This window comes from Pinus tabuliformis, chromosome J, assembly GCF_031772625.1.
Source record: "Pinus tabuliformis cultivar Carrire ecotype Pingquan chromosome J, CPIR1, whole genome shotgun sequence".
NCBI lineage: Eukaryota > Viridiplantae > Streptophyta > Pinopsida > Pinales > Pinaceae > Pinus > Pinus tabuliformis.
In genome coordinates, this window is record NC_142295.1 from 640,473,847 (window position 1) to 640,494,928 (window position 21,082).

The 21,082-nt window shown below is 36.7% G+C and overlaps 1 protein-coding gene across 1 annotated transcript in view; it reads left to right on the forward strand.

The window, feature by feature from the left end:
• The window catches only part of LOC149228557 (nucleolar complex-associated protein 3-like), a 214,261-nt gene that overhangs the window by 73,767 nt on the left and 119,412 nt on the right, over window positions 1–21,082 (forward strand). The window contains exons 4-7 of the mRNA XM_089380803.1: window positions 13,116–13,279; window positions 13,437–13,575; window positions 20,551–20,724; window positions 20,872–21,008. Coding sequence (XP_089236929.1) covers window positions 13,116–13,279; window positions 13,437–13,575; window positions 20,551–20,724; window positions 20,872–21,008 — 614 coding nt within the window. The remainder of the gene's footprint in view (window positions 1–13,115; window positions 13,280–13,436; window positions 13,576–20,550; window positions 20,725–20,871; window positions 21,009–21,082) is intronic.

Here is a 21,082-nt window from a genome sequence, read left to right on the forward strand (position 1 = left end):
TGCTCAACCTTCTGATCTGTCCTTCTCTTCGCTCCATCTCTCCGCTATACACAGTTGTTGTACACCTCATCGCTCCATCTCCTGTCCGCTCCGTATGTTCCTGCTCATGTGTCGGTCAAATCCATCGTGCATCAACCCCGATTCATCGTGTCCGCTTGTCAGTTCCCGTCCCTATCTGTTCCCATCCACCCATTCGCCACTGTCCCTGTCTGTCTGAATTGCTGACTCAGCATAACAGTGTGGGCACCGAACCAGGATTCGTCACTACCGATAGGAATTCCTGTCCACCCTACCCGATACGAAGTTGCTGTCAAACAGATGTGACTCACCAGTAGAGCCATCGTCCAACTTGTTGACCAAACTATTATGGAAATAAAAAATAAACTCTATCGGTTGATAAGACACACCTTTTTAAAAATACAAGGCACGAATTAAAACATTGGTACAAATATACATTACACCTTTTGAAAAATACAAGGCACGGATTAAAACATTGGTACAAATATACATTACGTTATAAACATATAACTTAATTAAATTGTATTAATTAACTTATATAAATTGATTAATTTAATTAATTTATATAATTAAAATTATTTAAAAAAATAAAAAATAAATTATATATTAATCATATTATTATTATTATTATTTAATTTTAAAAATTTCCCAATTCCAAGGGAATATTACTGACGAGCCTTACATGCCGAGATGATTGACGAATTATACATATCAAGATGACAAACACAAAGTGAAGAAATTTCCAGCAATTAAGCTTTGAGGACAAAGCTTTTCGAAGAAAGGGGCAATGTTATGAATATAATTCATAACAAATAAATAAATAAAAATAAATGTAAATAATAAATAATCAAATGATGATTATCTTAAATAGTCATTAGTTAAGTGAAAAGGCATGTCTAAAAGACATACCCAGTCATGAAAGGACTCCTGCCTAGGTATATAAGCATGGCCTTATTGTAACATTTCTCATCCTTGTACATTTTATATATATAATAAATTATATTACAAATACCTTTTGTGTATTTTTACATTAAAGTCAACAAGCTACAAGTTTTGTTGCTTCATCCAGCTACCAGATTCTGCACTTTGTCCTACTTCAATTCGGACCTACAACTTTGGCCTATTTCTACAACCTAGAAACCCTAGAATTTTGCACGTGTGAGAGAGATAGAGCCTCAAAACAAGAAATTCCGTCCTCCAGCTTCTTCTAGACCTTTGTTCTCCTTTTTCTACCCTTCCCGACTATAGATCGAACTCTCTCTTGTAGATCGAACTTGTGAGTGAGTGTGTCTCAAATGAAGTCGAACTGCTCCTTTATATAACCTTCTTAAGGGGTTGAATTCTGTCCTTTAGGCTGACTTGATAATCCCAGGGCCGACTTGTACTCTTGAAGATTTTAGTACTTTCAAGACTAAAAATAATTCTTTTTACAATTACAAATTGCCTGGAAGGGTCTTATAAACATGATGTTGACTCCATTAACTCATGAAAATAAATCCTAAGAACTAACAAACTCTAGAAGCACGAAGAACATGCTTTTAAAGTTTTACCTAGAAGACCATCAATAATGATCATGAAACCCATGCTTTAATAATAATAATTTTACTTTCTTCGTTTTTTTGATTGTTACATAGGATACATATTGAAATGAGTACAACAATTATGAAGACTGAAACTAGTTACATTTGTCAACATGAAATAAGGGCTCTTCTAACCAACCCTCTAAACTATACACTAGTTGCCATACAAGTTTGTCCAAACTAGACTTACAACTCCTAATATCCATCAATATAAAAGAAGCAAATACATACCTTTTAGGACAATCAACATGCTGCCTTAAATCACCACAGTTCTGAGCACACCTTTGAGGAATTCGGCCCTAGACCACAGTCCTCTGCGGCTAGGGTTTCCAGAGTTGAATACCCGACTTCTAAGCTCTGTGTTAACCTTCTTCTAGGCTCTGAATTTGCTGTGCTGGTCCCTCAAGCAATGCGACCTAGTCTCAACAATTCACCTGACCTCACGACATACCAAAACATCCCTATTCAAGGTGCCTCAACCCTCCAATAAGTTACAGATCCCTACGGCCTAATCACAAAAGATTAGAACCATAAAACTTGCATGAGGATACTTGGCCTCATTTCATCTATATGCTTGGTTGTTCTACCCTCCACCACAGGTCTCACGACCCTCCAAACAAGGTATCATAGGGGCTCGACCCTACCTCCAAGACACAAAAAGTATGCAGCCTGTTCACAAGATTTTGTCACGAAATATGCCTAGAAATACTTCTTGCAAACTCGTCTTGTAGCTTCCTTCACATCCTAGACTAGAATATAAGAAAAGACAACAAATTTAACCATCTCTCGAACTCAGCTAGGGCTCTCAAGCCTGCATCTACTTCAAAAGACTTTCTACCTTTTATGTGATGCACTAGATGTGTTTTTGGATGAGCCACAAGGTCTCTTATTTATACAGGTCATTGGAGGAGCCAAGGGGTGCCCTAGGTGCAATATGACCCTTCAATTTGGTAGGCCGACTTGAGGAAAAGCCCCTTTTAATTTTCTCTTGATAATATTTAATACTTTTGTTAAATGCCTTGATGATTGTCTGCCAAAAGAAATTTGTCACATCACATATTAATCAAAGTAGTACCAAAACAATACCAAAATAATAATTTCTTTTATCAATTTGAATTTTCTTTTGGGGCAAGATGGTTTCTCCTCAGGGTAATTGGGATTTTCCTTGGGGAATTCTTCTCGAAGCTGCGCAAATTTCGGTGGAATTGTACAACATTTTATTAATATTTCCAACAAAAAATATGTTTAAATATTTTCTGGGCATTTTATAGCTAAATATTCTGAAAGGAATATTACATTATGTGATTGTATTCGAGCTTTCTTAGTTGTATTCAATCTTTCTCAGGTGTCTTTGAGTTGGGTATTCATTAACTACTCTTAGATTATTTTCAAGGTTTCTTAGTTGAATTCATGCTTTGTAAGTAGAATTCATGGTGTCTTAGATGTAATCAAGTTAGGTATAGGTAAATCCACTCTCTTTTTGTTTTGTCCTAGGTTGAATCTATATTGAATTGGCTCTTTATAAATACACTCTCAAATCATATTTCATGATTCTCCATGTTGTCCTTCTCAACTTAAGTGGGGATGTTGAAATGATGGTGTAATCTTCACACACACCATGGGCAATCTCACTTTGTAATCATTATTATTGTGAATTAGTGTGTTTCTAGAGCTTAGCTTAAAGCTGACATAGTCAATGCTTATTTATTTTATTCCTGGGTGGTTAAGAATAGCCATGTCATAATGTGGGATCGAAACAACTCTTAGGGAAGGCATCCTACCTCTTGAGTTGTGTGTAACATTCAAGGCTCATTTTGAATAAGTGACTCTTTTTTTTGCTTATAACCAACATTTCTAACATTGCACTCTTTTTCATGGTATGATTTATTTTTAAGGGTTTTCTCTCAAGTATTGCACTCTAGTGTTATTGGGTGATATCTGTACAAGGGTGCATGCATTAGTTCTTTCTATTGTGCAGTAGTGTAGATTTTATTTTTTTCTTTTTAAAGTTAACTAACCCATGGGGCATGTGAATTGGTGATTTATCGCAAGGAGTGCCTTCACAATGCACCCATTGATCGTCAATCCAAAGTGCTGTGGCCGTGCACTACTATAGACTTATATTTTGCCCCAATGTTGGTTTATCTTTTCTTTGTGCAAATATAGGTTTGTTTGTTGGTTCCATTCATTACTTTTTATCTTATGGATCTCAACAAAGTCAAACTGAAGCCAACTTGGAGTGTAAGCAAGTTAACCTTAAAATATAATGTACTATGCAAGAATAGGTGCCACATGTCACTTACTTCGGCTATAAGTAACTTGTTCTTCAAGTATTTCTCCCCTCGGGTGCATTTCATGCCCTAAAACTAATCATCAAGAAAGGTGCAATTCTCTAGGTCAAAGTATCAACATGATAATAACACATGCCCAATCCCTAGGTAACTATTGCTTCTACAACATACAAAAACCCTAAATTTGACCTATTTTTCAAGTTTCTCAAAATGACTTGAATTTGACCCCCATGTTGTTCTTCATAAATGGTACGTATTATCACACAAATTCTCACTTATTGAGATAAAGTCCTAAAGCTTAAGGAAAGATTTGGAGAAACTGAGAGGGAGGCGATTATCACCTTACCAACTTTCTACTGTTTAACTTGGCTCTTCTCCATCTCAAATGGGACTTCCCTCAATAGGATTGCTAGAACTTGTGCAACAAAGTCCAAAGTGAAACAAAGAGATGGTTCTAGCAAAACATTCTTTACAAGTTAAAGAAGATAAAGTGGATGGATGGACCAAATACTAGTGTCTTTCCATTGAGAAATGTGGTCAAATCAAGGTTTAATGGAATGTTGTCTTATTAAGGAAAAGAGAAATAATGTGGCTTCAAAGTACAATCTATAGGTGAATATATTTCAAAGAATATGAATATTATACGTATTGGGAATGAATTACGAGTGCATACAACCTATTATGGTGAAACATGCATCAATGTAGAACTTCCCAATGATAAATACAATAGAAGAGGATCAATCTTTTACCCTATTCAATGTCTCCTAACCATGACACATGAAGATTTCATCCAACATAAAGATCTAGAAGTCTTTCATATCCATTATGTAGTTTGCTTATCCTCCAAATACAACCAACATATATTCAACTAAGTTCCAAGGGATTTCTCCACAAATCCAACCATGAGAAATAATGAAGAGAGCAAATCCTTACATAGGTTTAAGCTCATCTTCATCTACAATAAAATATGAATTGCTTTCCTAGATCCACTAATATCTCCGAGGAATACAATAAAATAATTTCTTCAACAACTTTATTACTAAAATTAGTAATGAGTTGTTGAGATCCACTTTCTAAACCGAGAAGGATCAATAAAACAATGCTAGGAAAATAATACGATAATGCTCTTATTTAACCAACTCCATGAGACAAGTCGACAATAATAAAAAATAAGGTAGTTGGTTATTGAACAACCTATAAAATAACAAGTGCAAATTTTCCAAGAGGAATGTCCCATCAATAGACTGAGGAGGAGTGCACCAAGTAAACTCCTCAAGTTGATTACCTCTGCCCCATCATGAATGTGTGTAAAGATGCCCCAATATATGTAACACTCAACACTAAAGCATAGAGATGTGTGCATAAAGCCCTCCACTAGTGGGATGCTTCCTTCATGAAGGATATGGAAACAAGTAACATTATCTCCAAGTAGTACATGTAGATCGACCATGTAACACCTCCCATCAAATGGTAATAGAAGGTGTGAAAGAAGTTTGTAAATGAGGAGCACTCCAACTCATGGATGAGTAATGTAATCAACAAGCTTAATGACCAAGTCAAAATACTCCAAAAGTGGACATGTGGCTGTCCAAGGTGCAAAATGTCCTCCATAATCATGAATATGTGGACAAGAAAGGCTCTAACGAACATGTCGTCCTCAAATTCAATATCTATGCCAATCATCATGCTAGCAAAAACATGTATGCAAGGTGTTCAAAATAGGCACAAGATCTACATGCCATAGTGGGACATCACCAACAAAACAAAGAAAATTCCAAGTCATGTTCTCCAAAAGCTAACACAATCATGGGGCTTGTGCCATAAAGTGCTTTGTAGCTGTTATAACAACTCCTTGTATATAGTAGACATCAAAATTATGTGCAAAGTACACCAAACATCCAAACAACTTTAAGAGAGGGAGGCCGACCTCATTATTTAACCACAAAATAATGTACCAAAGTGATAAATGCCTCATTGTCTATGCAAAGTAGGTAAGTGCTCCGTCAATAAACTTCTTAAAGGTGGACATCCACATGCTGGCAACCTCCTCTAATGACCAAGGTACATGCTCCAACTCCTAATGCAATGTCATAGGACCATTGTAATGCTACAATGCCCAAGGTATAGGCTACAACTCCCAAGGTAGAGGGCCCCTCATAATGATGAATCATGCTGAGTCGTTCTCCAAACAATAGGATTCTCCATCACAAGCTCAAACTATATGCATGCAATCCATGTAGCAAAAAGGTGAGCAATCCACGTGAAAACCCTAGTCTACGTCATCATAAACCACAAGTGACCTAATTCACTCATTTTGACTTAGTTGTAGTGTTATAATAAGTCAAAATGTGTTAATTAGGTCACTTGGAGTGGTTTATGATGAGGTAGCCTAGGGTTTTCATGTGTATTGCTCACCTTCTTGCTACATGGTTTTGATGCATAATATTTAAGCTTGTGATGGAGCATCCTAGTGTTTTGAGGATGACTTGGCATGATTCATCTCGATGAGGAGCCTTTTGCTATGGGTGTTGTAGCCTATACCTTGGGCATTGTAGCATTGCATTGGGTGTTGTGACATTGCATGGGGAGTTGTAGTATGTGGCCTGAGCATTAAAGGAGGTTGCTAGCATGTGAATTTCCACTGTTGAGGAGTTTGTTGATGGAGTGCTTGCCTACTCATATTGAGGCATTCATCACTATGTTACATTATTTTGTTGCTAGATAATGAGGCCACACTCTCTTGCTTGGAGTTGGTCTGCTTTGCACATGATTTTGGGTCTCCTTGATATAAGGAGGTTGTTATAATCACTATAAACTACTTTATGGTGTGCGATTCACATGATCTTGTTGGCTTTTGGATAGATCGACTTGGAATTTTCTATGTTTTGTTGTGGCCACTCCCTTGTAGCATGGATCTTGAGCCTATTTGATCACCTTGCGTACATATTCTCTAGCATGTCTTCCTCGTGCATATATCTGATGATTGGCATAGATTTTGAGGAGGATGAGCTGGTTAGAGCCTTTATTGTCCACATGTTAATGATTATGGAGGATGTTTTGCATCTTGGACAACCACTTGTGCATTTTGGGAGGGTTTTGGCCTAGTCATTGCACTTGTTCATTACATTACTCATGCATGAGTTGAAGTGCTCTACATTTTGATCCCTTTTTCACACCTTCTATTGCTATTTGATGGGACATGTTACATGGTCAATTTACATGTGCCACTGGGAGATATTGTTACTAATTTTCATACCCTTTATTAACGAGGCATCCCACTCTTGGAGACCTTATTGCACACATCTCTATGTCTTTGTTTTGAGTGGTCCATCTTTTGAGGCCTCTTTGAATGCTTATTCATGATGGGGAGAAGGACATCCACTCGAGGAGGTTACTTTGCACCTATGTTGCAAGGGGACCTGTCCCCACCAAAATTCATGGCGTTTTGCTTTGTCGAGATGGTCCAAGTACTTCGGAACCTGTTGGAAACGTCCTCAATTGGCCGGGGACTCCATTGGGGACTTCCGGGTCATCCCTGAGCTGTCCCTCAAAAAATCGGGGAATTTTAGGGTACATCCCAAATGTCCCTCAATAAATCTGGGACTTTAGGACGTCCCTTGATATCTTGCTCCTTAAAGGTTAAAAAAATTAAACCTAAGTCTAAAGTCTAAATAGTAAAAATTAAAAATCAATTTTGAAATTTAAAAACCTGAACACTGGGCATGCTATCTAAACCTTAACCTACCTATCGCACGACTCATACGGAACTTATTGCACACTAAACCTACCGCATGATGGTGGCGAATTGAACAGAGCACATTGGAGAGTTGAACAGAGCACATTCACAACAGCGAGAACAAAGAATTCGAGCTTGCCTCCATGGTTTTCTAGACTCTTAATTTGGGATTTAGAATTAAATTTTAATGACTTGTTCATGTTTACAGTTTTATTAAATTTTGATTTTAGGCTTTAGAGTTTAGCTGCTATTTAAATTTTGAAATGATTCATCATGCATCACAACATCATAGAATGATTATGTAGACAGTGGTAGATTGTGCTGTAGCAGACTAATAGTACTTCTTAAGTTCTTGACAATGGGAAATGATAATAAGATTGGTTTTTGTGATGCGCAATGATGATTAGATAGTATTAGTATTAGACTATTAGTATTTTACTTTGTAATTTGAATTTAAAAATTAGTAATAGTTCTAATTTTTATATTTTAATTTATCATCCATGTTCATTGTTTATGCTGAATTACTAAATTTTATTTTAATTTTAATAAATATAAAAATTAGTTGCTGCACTTTCCATCCCCAACCTGTTGTCCCCTGAAAATTTGGGGGTGCGTTTTATCCGTCCCGGTAACTTGTCCACCCATATCCCCCGTTCCCCTGTCCCGAAAGCCAGTGCAACATAGCTTTGCACACTCTTTCTTGGTCTATTTATGGGACATTCCACTGGGGGCCTCACACTTGCAATTTTTGGAGGTTGTTGCATAACCAATTGCCTTATTTTTATTATTGTTGACCTGTCTCACAGAGTTGGTTACATAAGAGTTTTATTGTATTGTTTTCCTACCATATTTTATTGGTTCTTCTTGGAGAAGAAAGTGCATCTCAACAACTCATAGCTACTTTAGTAATGAAGTTGTTGCAGAAATTATTTTATTGTATTCCTTGGATAGATTAGTGGATCTAGGAAAACAATTCATATTTTATTGTAGATGATGATAGCTAAAATCTATACAAGGGTTTTCTCTCTTCGTTATTTCTTTTGGTATGATTTACAGAGAAATCCCTTGGAGCTTAGTTTAATATCTGTTGGATGTATTTGGAGATAAGCAAATTGCTTAATGGATGCAAAGGTCTTCTAAATTTTTTTATGCTATCACATGTGGATGCATTCTCTTCTTGTGTCATGGTTATGAAACATTGAATGAGGTAAGATCATTCCTCTTCTGTTGTGTTTATCATTGAGATGTTATATATTGTGCGTGCTTCACTGTATTAGGTTGTATGCACTTATTCATTCTTGATAGGTATACTTTTCATTGGTTCTGGAGTCTGTATGCCTTAGTAGTAAGTGGTCTCCCTTGTTGAATTTGTGAAGTTTGGGACAGCAAGGAAAGAGCTAATATAGCTTGTGCTTTGCGGCCATATTATTTCTCTTTTCCCTAAGAGTACAACCTTCCACTGAACCTTGATTTGACTCCATTGCCCAATGGAAGCACACTGGTCTTCAGATCACCTCACGCTAGTCTTTAGATCACCCATTCACCTTATCTTCTTTAATTTATAAAAAAACATATTGCTAGAACCATCTTTTCATTTCTTGCACAAGTTCTAGCAATCCCATTATAGCGAAGCCCTCCTTGAGCTAGAGAAGAGCTGGCCTAATGTGCAGAAGAGGGTTGGTGAGGTGATAGTGGCCTCTCTCTTAGTTTCTAGCCCCCCCTTTAGTTTCCCCAAATCCTTGCTTGAACTTAAGGACTTTATCTCAATAAGTTGAGGGCTTGTGTGATAACAATACCCAAAATATCAATGTTGCAGTTATCATTATCGACATATTATCGACGAGGGGAAAAATCATAAAAATCGGGAAATACAAAAATATTCATTTTTTTTTTTCAATTTTTTTAATATCTAAAGCATCTACAACTTAAAATAAATACATTGACACATGGATATGATAAAAAAACTAATATATAAGATGTGTAATATCATTTCTAGTGCTACATCACACATAATAGTGAATCATGTCTTGAATAGTAAGTCCTGACTCCTAAGTCCCAACTCAGCCTCAAAATATCAACAAAAATTATAATAATGTATCTCATATCATGAATCATAATGTCATATACAATGAAATGAACCAAGTAACTAAAGTCTAATACCACTGATTTCCTCTGCCCCTCTTGAGAAAATGCAATAGCTTTCCCTTTCCCTCTAGATGTAAACGCTGGTGGAGTTGGCAGTGGACTCTGCTGTGCTCTAGAAGTTGAAGAACTCGGAGCTACAGGAGGTAGACCACGTTCTCTACTGGTGGCAGGGGTAGCCTGGGTAGATTGTGTCACCTCCTCCTCCTGTTCCTCCTTCTCATCAAAAAATTGGAGATTTTTTTTTTTTTTTTTTTAATCCAAAGATTTTTTCCGAAAAACTCGCGACTTTTACGAAAAACTCGTGATTTTTTCAAGTTATCGCGATTTTTTGTGAAAAAAAAATTGAAGTAAAAATCAGGCGATAATATCGCCAAACTCAAAAAATCGCGATTTGCTGATATTATTGCGATAATATCGCGATTTTCGCAACACTGCAAAATATGACTATATCCAGAAATTTAGAAACCCTAATTTTTCATGGTTTCAAATCTGCCCCCAAATTTGGCCCACATGCTGTATTCAATAGAAAGTCTCTAAAATTGTAGTAATATTTAAAGTTTGAAGAACCTAGTTTTGACCTACCACCCAAACTGAATCATATGCACATCGTCATAAAAAGGGTACCAAATATGTGATCAGATCTCAATAAAGATGAATCTTTTGAAAATAGAAATATCCAAGCTATCAAATCTTGAAAATCTGATCTTTACTCTTTTGGAGTCTTCATCTGCCCAAATGCATCAAGTAATGCATATACTATGCATGCTTCGGTTATCTGCTGAATTTTGAATGTGTTTGAACTGAAGTACTCTGCATGTTAGGGATATGTGATGAACTCTGAATATGTTTGAACTGAAGTACTGAATATGGTTCTCCTTGTTATGAATTGATTTCTGAAGAAAACCTCTCTGAAAACTTATGTATGACAACTCTGGAATTAAAATTATGTGATCATGTGCTAAGTCTGGCCAAAGTACTCCCAAATAGTTGAGGTCAAATCCACCGCTAATGTATCCTTGACCCAGCAATACCATATCAATCAGGCTGAACTTTAGATAAGTTTCTCCTGATCACAAAATGTGCTCACAAGCATGCTGGAACTTAACACTGAATGTATGCAGGAAAATTCACTTTCAACACGAACCAGAAATAGGTATTGACAGCATTAAATTTAATTGATTTTGCCATGAATGTGACGAAATAGTTTGCAAACCTGTCATAGCTAAATATAGTTTTTATGGAACACTTCAAGCTTTTGCTATCTTTCCAGGGTTTTGAAGACCTTGTGGTAAGGTGTATATGAAAATTGAACTTGAGTTTGTTGAAATAACTATTCATAAACTATCAAGTTGATGTTATATGATGGTTTGTTAGAGAACTTGGTTCTCCTATCTATGAGTCGGTTAATGAACTGTGTTTCTTGGATTCTAGAGTATTTTCCAGGCCTGAAGATTGTTTGTGTAACCCAGATTGGGAGGCGGGAGCAATACAATGTAATCTATCTGTCTTCTGAGTGTTCATATTAAGGAGCTATTGTCTGTGTGAGAATAACTTTGTAGCACAGGGAATGGCAGAAGTGTAGCGATTGTACATGGAAAATGGTAGTCAGTCAACCACTCATCTTTTGGAAGAGATCTGTCATTTTCCTTAATGAGTGCTGCTTATTTAGTCAAGGATGTTTAATGAGGGTAACTGCTCTTTTTAGATATGTTTCTTTTTACTGCAAAATGGAAGTATGGGTCTCGAAGTAACTAGAATTTTTAGAAGCTTGCTCGTAACTTTTTTTGAATTGTTCCCCTTGAGCATAGATTATGATGCAAATTTCTGAACGCCTGTTGTTCCTTGATATTTTTTTTTGCCAATTTATAAATTGATAAAGCCAAGGGCTATCTAGTTGAGCCCAATGTTGCAGTAATCATTATTGGGATATTATCGGCGAGGGGAAAAAATCGGAGAAAATCATAAAAATCGGGAAAAAATTGTAAAATACAAAAACATTCATTCTTTTTCAATTTTTTTAATATCTAAAGCATCTACAACATAAAATAAATACATTGACACATAAATATGATAAAAGAACTAATATATAAGATGTGTAAGATCATTTCTAGTGCTACATCACACATAACAGTGAATCATATCCTGAGTAATAAGTCTTGACTCCTGAGTCCCAACTCAGCCTCAAAATATCAACAAAAAATATAATAATGTATCTCATATGATGAGTCATAATGTCATATACAATCAAATGAACCAAATAACTAAAGTCTAATACTACTATTTCCTCTGCCCTCTAGATGTAGATGCTGGTGGAGTTGGCAGTGGACTTTGCTGTGCTCTAGACGCTGAAGAACTAGGAGCTACAGGAGGTAGACCACGTCCTCTACTGGTGACAGGGGTAGCCTGGGAAGATTGTGTCACCTCCTCCTCCTCCTCATCAAAAAATCAGAGAATTTATTTATTTATTTTTATTTTTTTTTTTCTTTCAGAAGATTTTTCCCCAAAAAATCGCGATTTTTCGAGTTATCGCGATTTTTGGTGAAAAAAAAATTAGCATAAAAATCGGGCGATAATATCGCCAAACTCAAAAAATTGCGATTTTTGCAACACTGGTTGAGCCTTTTCATTAACCACCACTTGTGAAAGTGATTTTGTTTCAGTGGGTCACTGTTTCTAGTATTTACTGTAGACTCTCTTGTTAATGTAAGTGTTAAATGCTTAAAAACTATGAAACTGGATTACGCCTACTAATATTTTCAGTACAATCTAGTGGACTCTGTGATGATGTGTGCAAGATTTATTGATCATTATGGGACCAAGATGCATAAATTTCTTTGACTTTTCCTAAGTCACTGCCTTAGAGGATTTCAAACAGACCAACAAGAGGAATGTCCATGTAGGAGATCTTTTATGTTTCTGCATATCTGTAATTCTTTGTCGATTGATTTTGGCTTGATCCCATATCCCAAATATTGATAATATTACAAATATTGAATCACTTTACTTTAGTTTAAGCAAGATAGACTAACTTAGGAGGCTATGAGGGCTCTCTAGCAGAACCTCCTTGGAATCTATGCATTCTATTTTTTTTTTTTTAATCCTAAATCACTTCCTAACATAGTAATCAAATTTTAGGATCCTGTTTGCCTGCAAAAGAATTTCTATGCTTTACCAAAATTTCAGGTTGAACATGTATACCGTATTTCTTCTTTTCATACAGTTGCATATGGTGTCAATGGTCTTTTGTCACTTGAATGATAAATCTGTTGAAGTACTTCATATATCCAAGTCATTAAATTGCATGCAACATTGATTGATTCATGTGCCATTGTTGGTAATGAACAGACATTTCTACAGAAGCTGATAACTTTAGGAAAGGGTTCTTCCTTGCACCAAATTGCTGTTCGATGTATGTGTATTTTACTGGAAGCAATTCCACACTTTAATTATCGGGACAGCTTGTTAGGTGCAGTTATCCCGCACATGAGCTCCATTGAGGATTTAAACAGGTTTATCTCTTTACTCTATATTTCTATATTACAAGATATATTGCTTCTGTCTATGTTGAATACATTTTTTCTGTACATACAGTAGTGTAGGGTACAATTTTCTTTTGGTTTATTTTTCAGACTTTTTAAATAACTTGTCACACAACTAACTGTGCAGGAGACTGAGTTGTGCTGCCATAAGATCAGTGTTTTTGAATGAGGGGAAGCATCGTGGTGAAGCCACAGTAGAGGCTGTTCAATTGATAGCAGATTTTGTAAAGCACAATCATTGTCGTCTTCATCCTGACACCATTGATGTATGTGGAAATGCGTTTATATCCTTGACAGATCTAGACATTGCTGTTTTGTATATATCCCTCTAACATTAAGTTTTTCTTTCATATGAGGTGATAAGTTGTCAATGAGACAAGTTGAGAAATTATGCGGACACTGTAAGGTATTCAAACAAAGTAATCATGTATCAGGCTAGAGTTAAATTGTCACAAATCTTTCAAGATTTTGTACCTTTTTGATTGAGATATACTAGGTCACTATGAGACAATACCAAAATCTATGGAACATTGAAAGAGAGAGCAACCAGATATAGATGAATTGTGCAACAGAGAGTGTCAGCCATGCCTCAGATAGTTTTATGATGCTTTCAGAATGGCAATCTACCACACCAAATATTCTGCAGTTCCATTTACCCTATACAAAGTTTGAATCATCTTTTGGAATAGTGGTGTCTTTTGCAGAGTTTTTAAAAGCCTGTACTCTCATCTCAGGTATCCGATAAGGGAAATGGTAGACAAGAGAGGCTCATATGGGTATATAAATATCGACTTTCTACCGAAGATAATATGGCTATCACTCACCAATCATGGTAGATAACATGTCCTTCTACAGCCATGACATCATTAATAGATGCCCAAATGTCAGGGTCCAGTAATTTGCCTCATTTTTGCATGTAGCAGTTTATGGCTAAATATAGAAAGAATTTCTTGTAGTTGAAGTTGATGATCATCATGGGTATTGGTGGAGTGTTACAAATAGGCGTTTGCTTAGCCTTGAACTTGATACTGGATTGCTGGGTTTTTCATTGTCGATTCTGCAGTATATGTTCTTCATACTTAATTATCTTTTGTTTTCTTTCCTTTAGCAGTTGCCATTATCATCCATGCCTTACGCTTTCTAAATATTGCTATGATTGGGGATTGATTTTGTTACAATCCTAGCATGATGGAAACCTATTTAGCCCAGCAATTGATGCTGCTATCTTTTCCTTAAAGTCCATTTCACAATTAAATTTTTTATTGTGGGTTTGTTGTGGAACTTCCATCATCATTGTTTCACACTTGGGTTAGGTGCCTTTTTTGAGGTATCCCCTCTTTTAACCATCTTGTTAATTTGATCCTAACATATTTACAAATTGGCTCTGTTTTGCATCATATGTCTTCACTTGGTTGCTTTTGGTGACTAACGAGTTTGATTTGATATTTTCTCATTAGATCTCAAAGATTTAACTTTGCTTAATTTTTTATTATCTAATCTCAAATTGCAAGTGGCTTGGGCTGGTTGTATTTGTAGTATCGGACATTATCTTCAGGGTGTTGAAGAAATTGTAACTAGGTTCGTCTTCATAATGACTTGTAATTATAATTTTATATAAAGAATAAAAGAATGTATTCCTAGCATCATGGGTTTCATGAGCAAGAATTGTTTTTCATAGGTCAAAGACTTCTTCTTGATGCCTTTAGGAATTTGTTGTCTTGTCATAAATATAATTAAGAAGTCATGAAGTCATGTTACACATGTAGAAGACATGTCATTTATGTAAAAGTTGCACTCCAAGACATTGCCACTATCCCTCTTGCAGTCGGCTAAAAGAAAGACAATATTCACCTTAAGGAAAAGTCGGCTTATCTCCAGGATCTCATGTCACCCTGGATAGCAAGCATAAGTCATTATATAAAGAGTGACTTGACCTCACAACAACAAGCATCTCGTACACATCTGCTCTGAAACAATATGGATGTCAGAGAAAAGAGATAAGGGTAATACAGTGAGGAAGGAAGGCTACTACAAGTGCGTAAATGTCTCAAATGATTTCAGACTAAGTCTGTCTCATCTCTGTCATATTAGTGAAGGACCGAAGACTGTTCTAGGACAGTGACAATTCAGTTAAGGGCTACATCAAGTGTGTAACTATGATAGAAAGAGACCGAAGTTAGAGAGGCTCTTGTGAACCAAAGGAAGAGATCAATGGAAGACGAAGACTGTGTCCAGGGTTGCAAAGAAAAGAGATCGAGACTCTCTAAGTGACAGTGCCATAATAGTGCAAAGGAGAAGGAATGAAGTGATACAGTGCGAAGAAGGAAGGCTGTGATATGAAGGTCATAGAGTGTAAGAGATAGTGACAAGTGTCTTGAAGGTAAACTTGTGTCAAGTGTCCTTGTCAAGGGTCATGGTCTTGGTATTCGTCAATTGGAATCTCTATAAAAAGAATTTTGTGCAAGTTTTCCTATCAAAGAGCTAGAGGTTTTGGCCTTGGCAGAAAGCCAACTTTTGTGTTCTTGTCTCTTTTGTTTTTGGTAACTGTTTGATGAACTAAGAAGACACACTCTAATAATATCAAGAGAAGATTGTGCTATTAAGGAAAAGTTAAAAATGCCTCACATATAGTTATCATGGCAAGAAGAATCTTGTTAACTTAATTTGCCCTAGATTCTTCAACATTGTATCAGAGCTAAGGTACTGAAGTCAAAGGAAGGGCATAAAAGAGACATTCAAGGATCAAGTTTCAAGAAGGACATCAAAGCAAGTTGAAAGGCTTTGTGTTTCAAAAACCTACATGAAAGATCGAAGAATCAATCCATAACAAAAATCTACAATGGCAAGTGTTTTTGTCTATATATATAATCAAGGAGATAGTCTACAACAACAAGACAATTCAGGATAAGTACTACAGTGAGACTGATTTGATCCTTATCTAAAGTTCATAATTGGTGATATGACTACAATCTCGGGTTCCAATCAAGTAACATACTACCCACAGTCCTGGTACCTTCCACAAATCATTCACGGCTCAGATAGTTTACCTAGTGCTCATAACTCACATCACAGTCAAAAGAAGAGAAGGCAATTTTCGTGATCTCAATAACTTATAGTCTGGAGCAGTTTCGGTGCTTGGTGCTAAATTTCTCAAAAGAGATCTTTAAAAGGGGATTTCAGTTGTTCATGCTAGGAAACTCAAGCAAGGATCTACAATACAATCACATCAACTCGAAGATCACCTGAAGGAAGCATCAATGCATCTTCAACGTGATCAAGGTGAAGATTCTATCTTGTCTTGCCAAGTAAGTATCTTTCATTCTATAATCAAGTTTGGTTAAATGACTTTGCGTTTGCAAGGAGATCTATAAACTGGTTGGGTCATCAAAAATTCCTTGCATGAGAGAGGAGGATAGATATAGTCCCCAGAAGAGAAGTCATTGATGTCTATGGAAAAGTCTCTAAAGATCAAGCATTGCTTGAGTGCATGTAAAAGGATCAAGGGATTCTTATGAAATCAGTCAAATGTCCTTCCATCCCTATATAGCAGGAGAGGAGACATAAAAAGAGATATATGAAATGCTAGAAGATATATTCTCGGAAAATGCAGTAAAGAAGGTCATATTAGTTGGACCTGATTGAAGGTATCAAAGAATGAAGGAATATATTCATGAGATCTCAATTGGGAGATCTAGGCGAGGTGATAAGAAGATAATCATCATTGTTATAACTGATAAGCAAGGTAACAAATGTCCATAGGCAAGAAGGTTGCCTCATTTGACAACTTGTGGTCTCTATGCTAGATAAAAAAAAACAAGTTGAGGGCAAAAGTGTTGAAGGTTAAAAGGCTCAAACATTTGCAGAAGGGAAAGGGAAGTTTGGTCCTCAAACAAGACAAAACAATATAGCTAAGATTCAATGCTATGTAAAGATTGTGGAAAGAAAGCTCATATCACTGGAAGGATGGAGGAAGCTGAAGAAAAGGGCTAAGGAAAGAGGGAGTAACAAATCTCTACTATGATTGAGATGGTACCCCTCAAAAGGGTCTTATCATAAGCTCCTCAATATTTTGATATGACCATGATAATAAGATGCATTGTGGCATCATGGAAGCATTAGTAACAAGAGCTCGTGACATCACCATGGGAATCATGAAGGACAAAATCCATGGCAGTCAAACATGAAGGATATAGCTCTTGGGAACCTCATTGGACATTGAAGAAAAGGATGAAGTCATCTAGGACAAGGGTCATCACATCAAGTCAAAAGGAAACATTTGTCGATGGGGATATGCAAGATCCTCAAGAGAGGAAGCAAGTGTTTCATCAGGAATTCCAAGTTATGGAATTCATGGGATGATGGTATGATGAAGCAGATCAAGGGATTGAAGATCTTTTCAATCAAGGAAGCTGCTGAAAGAAGCCTAGATGACCTAAAGGTAAAATGAGGTATGTATGCTTGTATTTAATATTATAAAGTCATGTTGTATGGTTGCAGGTAACATGGATCACTACTTCTATCTTGAGAAGCATGATCAAGAGAAAAAGGATCTCCTGCTCTGAAAGGATGCAGTAAGGCATAAGTCACACTATATGAAATCAACATAATATGTCCTCATATGAAGTATGAGGTGGTTGACTATGATTAAGGAACTCTGATTGAAAGCTCCTGGGAATGGAATGAGTGAGGAAGGAAGAGATCGTGAGATATGAAACCCTGATAAAGGCAATCAACATCCAAAAGACCAAGAAGATTTGACTAGGAAATCTCTCGGAAAGATATGAAGACTCTGATGAAAGTCTGAAAAATATGGAGACCCTTGACAATGGATATCTTTGGGAGATGTGTCAACATGTATGCAGGATGCTGATACCTACAGGAAGATGTCATGATGAAGAGCCATCTCATAAGGTACTATTTGATTTAATGTTATGTTTTGATTTCTTGAATAATATCTGGATGAGTTCATGCAGGGCTACTAGAACAAGAGTTGTAAGTACAAGTACAACTAGCATTCATGTGGTGGATGGAAATTCCTGAAAGAAACATGATGAGGAAGAAGTAGCCATATGACGAAGGTTCCAGATATGTATCAAGAAGGCCACTTTCCATGAAGAAAGGAATGACATGATGAACCAAGAAGGAAAGTGATCGATGGCTAATGCCCTACAAGGAAGAAGCTCGACTGAATTTCATGACATCAAGGATGGAAATTGATCAAGCAGCTGAAGGACCCACGAAGAAGAAGCTGTTGATGAAAAGGAGAGTCCCTGGTTAAGAGGGAGCTCTGACAAGTCCCTAATTAAGAGGGAGCTTGGGCAAGGTCCTGGTCAGAAGGTAATTGGGTACATTGCTTTACAGGAATGGGCGTATCTTCCCTAGTTGAGAGGGAGATATAGACACAACATTCTTGTCTTCACTTGGGAAGAAAGAATGGGGGATTGGGTAATCATCTGGCATTCGATGCTCTTTGAGGATGTGTAGGGCATCCAAGATAAGAGTAGGCAAGAGGACCGATATTCTTTGAGGGCTGGGAACGCAAGATAAGAATAGTCCTAGAAGGTCATACTCAGTGAACACCCGGGTCAGTATGAACCTTGAGAGACAATGATGAAGGTGTATATAGTTATTGGTCTCGCCAACATTGTGCTTTGATTTGATGAGAGAGAGAGAGCTGCCAGTCAAGGCCTTGCTGTGGAAACAATATTGGTTACTATGATGCTATACAGATGGGTTACCAATCTGATTCTTCTTATGAGAAATTCTTCAGATTGAGAATGACCAAGTACCATCATGAATATCTCCCTAGTTAAGAGGGGGTGTTGAAGAAAGTGTAACTAGGTTTGGTCTTCATAATGACTTGTAATTATGATTTTATATAAAGAAGAAACGAATGTATTCCTTGCATCATGGGTTTCATGAGCAAGAATTGTTTTTCATAGGTTAAAGACTTCTTCTTGATGTCTTTAGGAATTTGTTGTCTTGTCATAAATATAATTAAGAAGTCATGTTACACATGTAGAAGACATGTCATTTATGTAAAAGTTGCACTCCAAGACATTGCCACTATCCCTCTTGCAGTCGGCTAAAAGAAAGACAATATTCTCCTTAAGGAAAAGTCGGCTTATCTCCAGGATCTCATGGCGGCCTAGATAGAAAGCATAAGTCATTATATAAAGAGTGACTTGACCTCACAACAACAAGCATCTTGGACACATCTGATCTGAAACAATACAGATCTCAGAGAAAAGAGATAAGGGTAATACAGTGAGGAAGGAAGGCTACTACAAGTGCGTAAATGTGTCAAATGATTTCAGACTAAGTCTGTCTCATCTCTGTCATATTAGCGAAGGACCGAAGACTGTTCTAGGACAGTGAAAATTCAGTTAAGGGCTACATCAAGTGTGTAACTGTGATAGAAAGAGACCGAAGTTAGAGAGACTCTTGTGGACCGAAGGAAGAGATCAGTGGAAGACAAAGACTGTGTTCAGGGTTGCAAAGAAAAGAGACCGAGAGTCTTTAAGTGACAGTGCCATAATAGTGCGAAGGAGAAGGAATGAAGTGATACAGTGCGAAGAAGGAAGGCTGTGATATGAAGGTTGAAGAGTGCAAGAGATAGTGACAAGTGTCTTGAAGGTAAACTTGTGTCAAGTGTCCTTGTCAAGGGTCATGGTCTTGGTATTCGTCAATTGGAATCTCTATAAAAAGAATTTTGTGCAGGTTTTCCTATCAAAGAGCTAGAGGTTTTGGTCCTGGCAGAAAGCCAACTTTTGTGTTCTTGTCTCTTTTGTTTTTGGTAACTGTTTGATGAACTAAGAAGACACACTCTAATAATATCAAGAGAAGATTGTACTATTAAGGAAAAGATAAAAATACCTCACATATAGTTATCATGTCGAGAATAATCTTGTTACCTTAATTTGCCCTAGATTCTTCAACACAGGGAAGGAGACAATTTCAACCAAGTTATAGGAGAACTTCTTGCGCAGTTTTTAACATAGTGTCTTGCATCTATTGCCTTACAAACAATATTTCTTTTGAACATGCAGAGATTTATTATCGGATAATCCAGATTGATGATTGCTTGCTGTTATATGAAATGTTCATGGTTGGTGAATATTATGACAGTTGGCTCATGTATAATACAACGTTGTGGTAGCTGGTTAACTGTTCTTGGTTTCCGAATTTAATCTATTTTGATGTCTTGTATTTGATAGTTTTCTGTGTAAACTTCTCTTCAGGTTTTTTTATCACTTTCCTTTTATGAAGATCTCAGCAGACATAATGAGTCAAAATCAGATGGTAAGAATCGCTATAGACAGAAAAACAAAAATAATGACCTCAAGCCAAGTGGACCAGAAAAGAGTGAGAACAAAGTGAAGAAGCACCAGTTGGCTGCAAGGTTGAGAGAAGAGGTTTGGTTATGGACTCAGTTCTGTGTTGGATTTTATAGGCCTACTTTTCAATTGTAACTTTATAACTCTGTAGAAGTGTGAATTGTCATCAGTTTCCCATGTTCATCTTTTGGTATATGTTTTATCTCATATGTCTATCTGATGAAGGTTGAGGAAGATTTTAAAGCAGCCTCTTCGGCTCCGGATCCTTCAGAATGCAGAAGAATGCAGACACAGACCCTTGCTGCTGTGTTTGAGACTTATTTTCGTATTCTGAAATGCAGTTTGGACCCACAGCTAGATAGGTCAGTGTACTACAAGCAAGATTACATGATTTATTATATGCATGAGAATTCTGGGATAGAATTCTTAATAATAT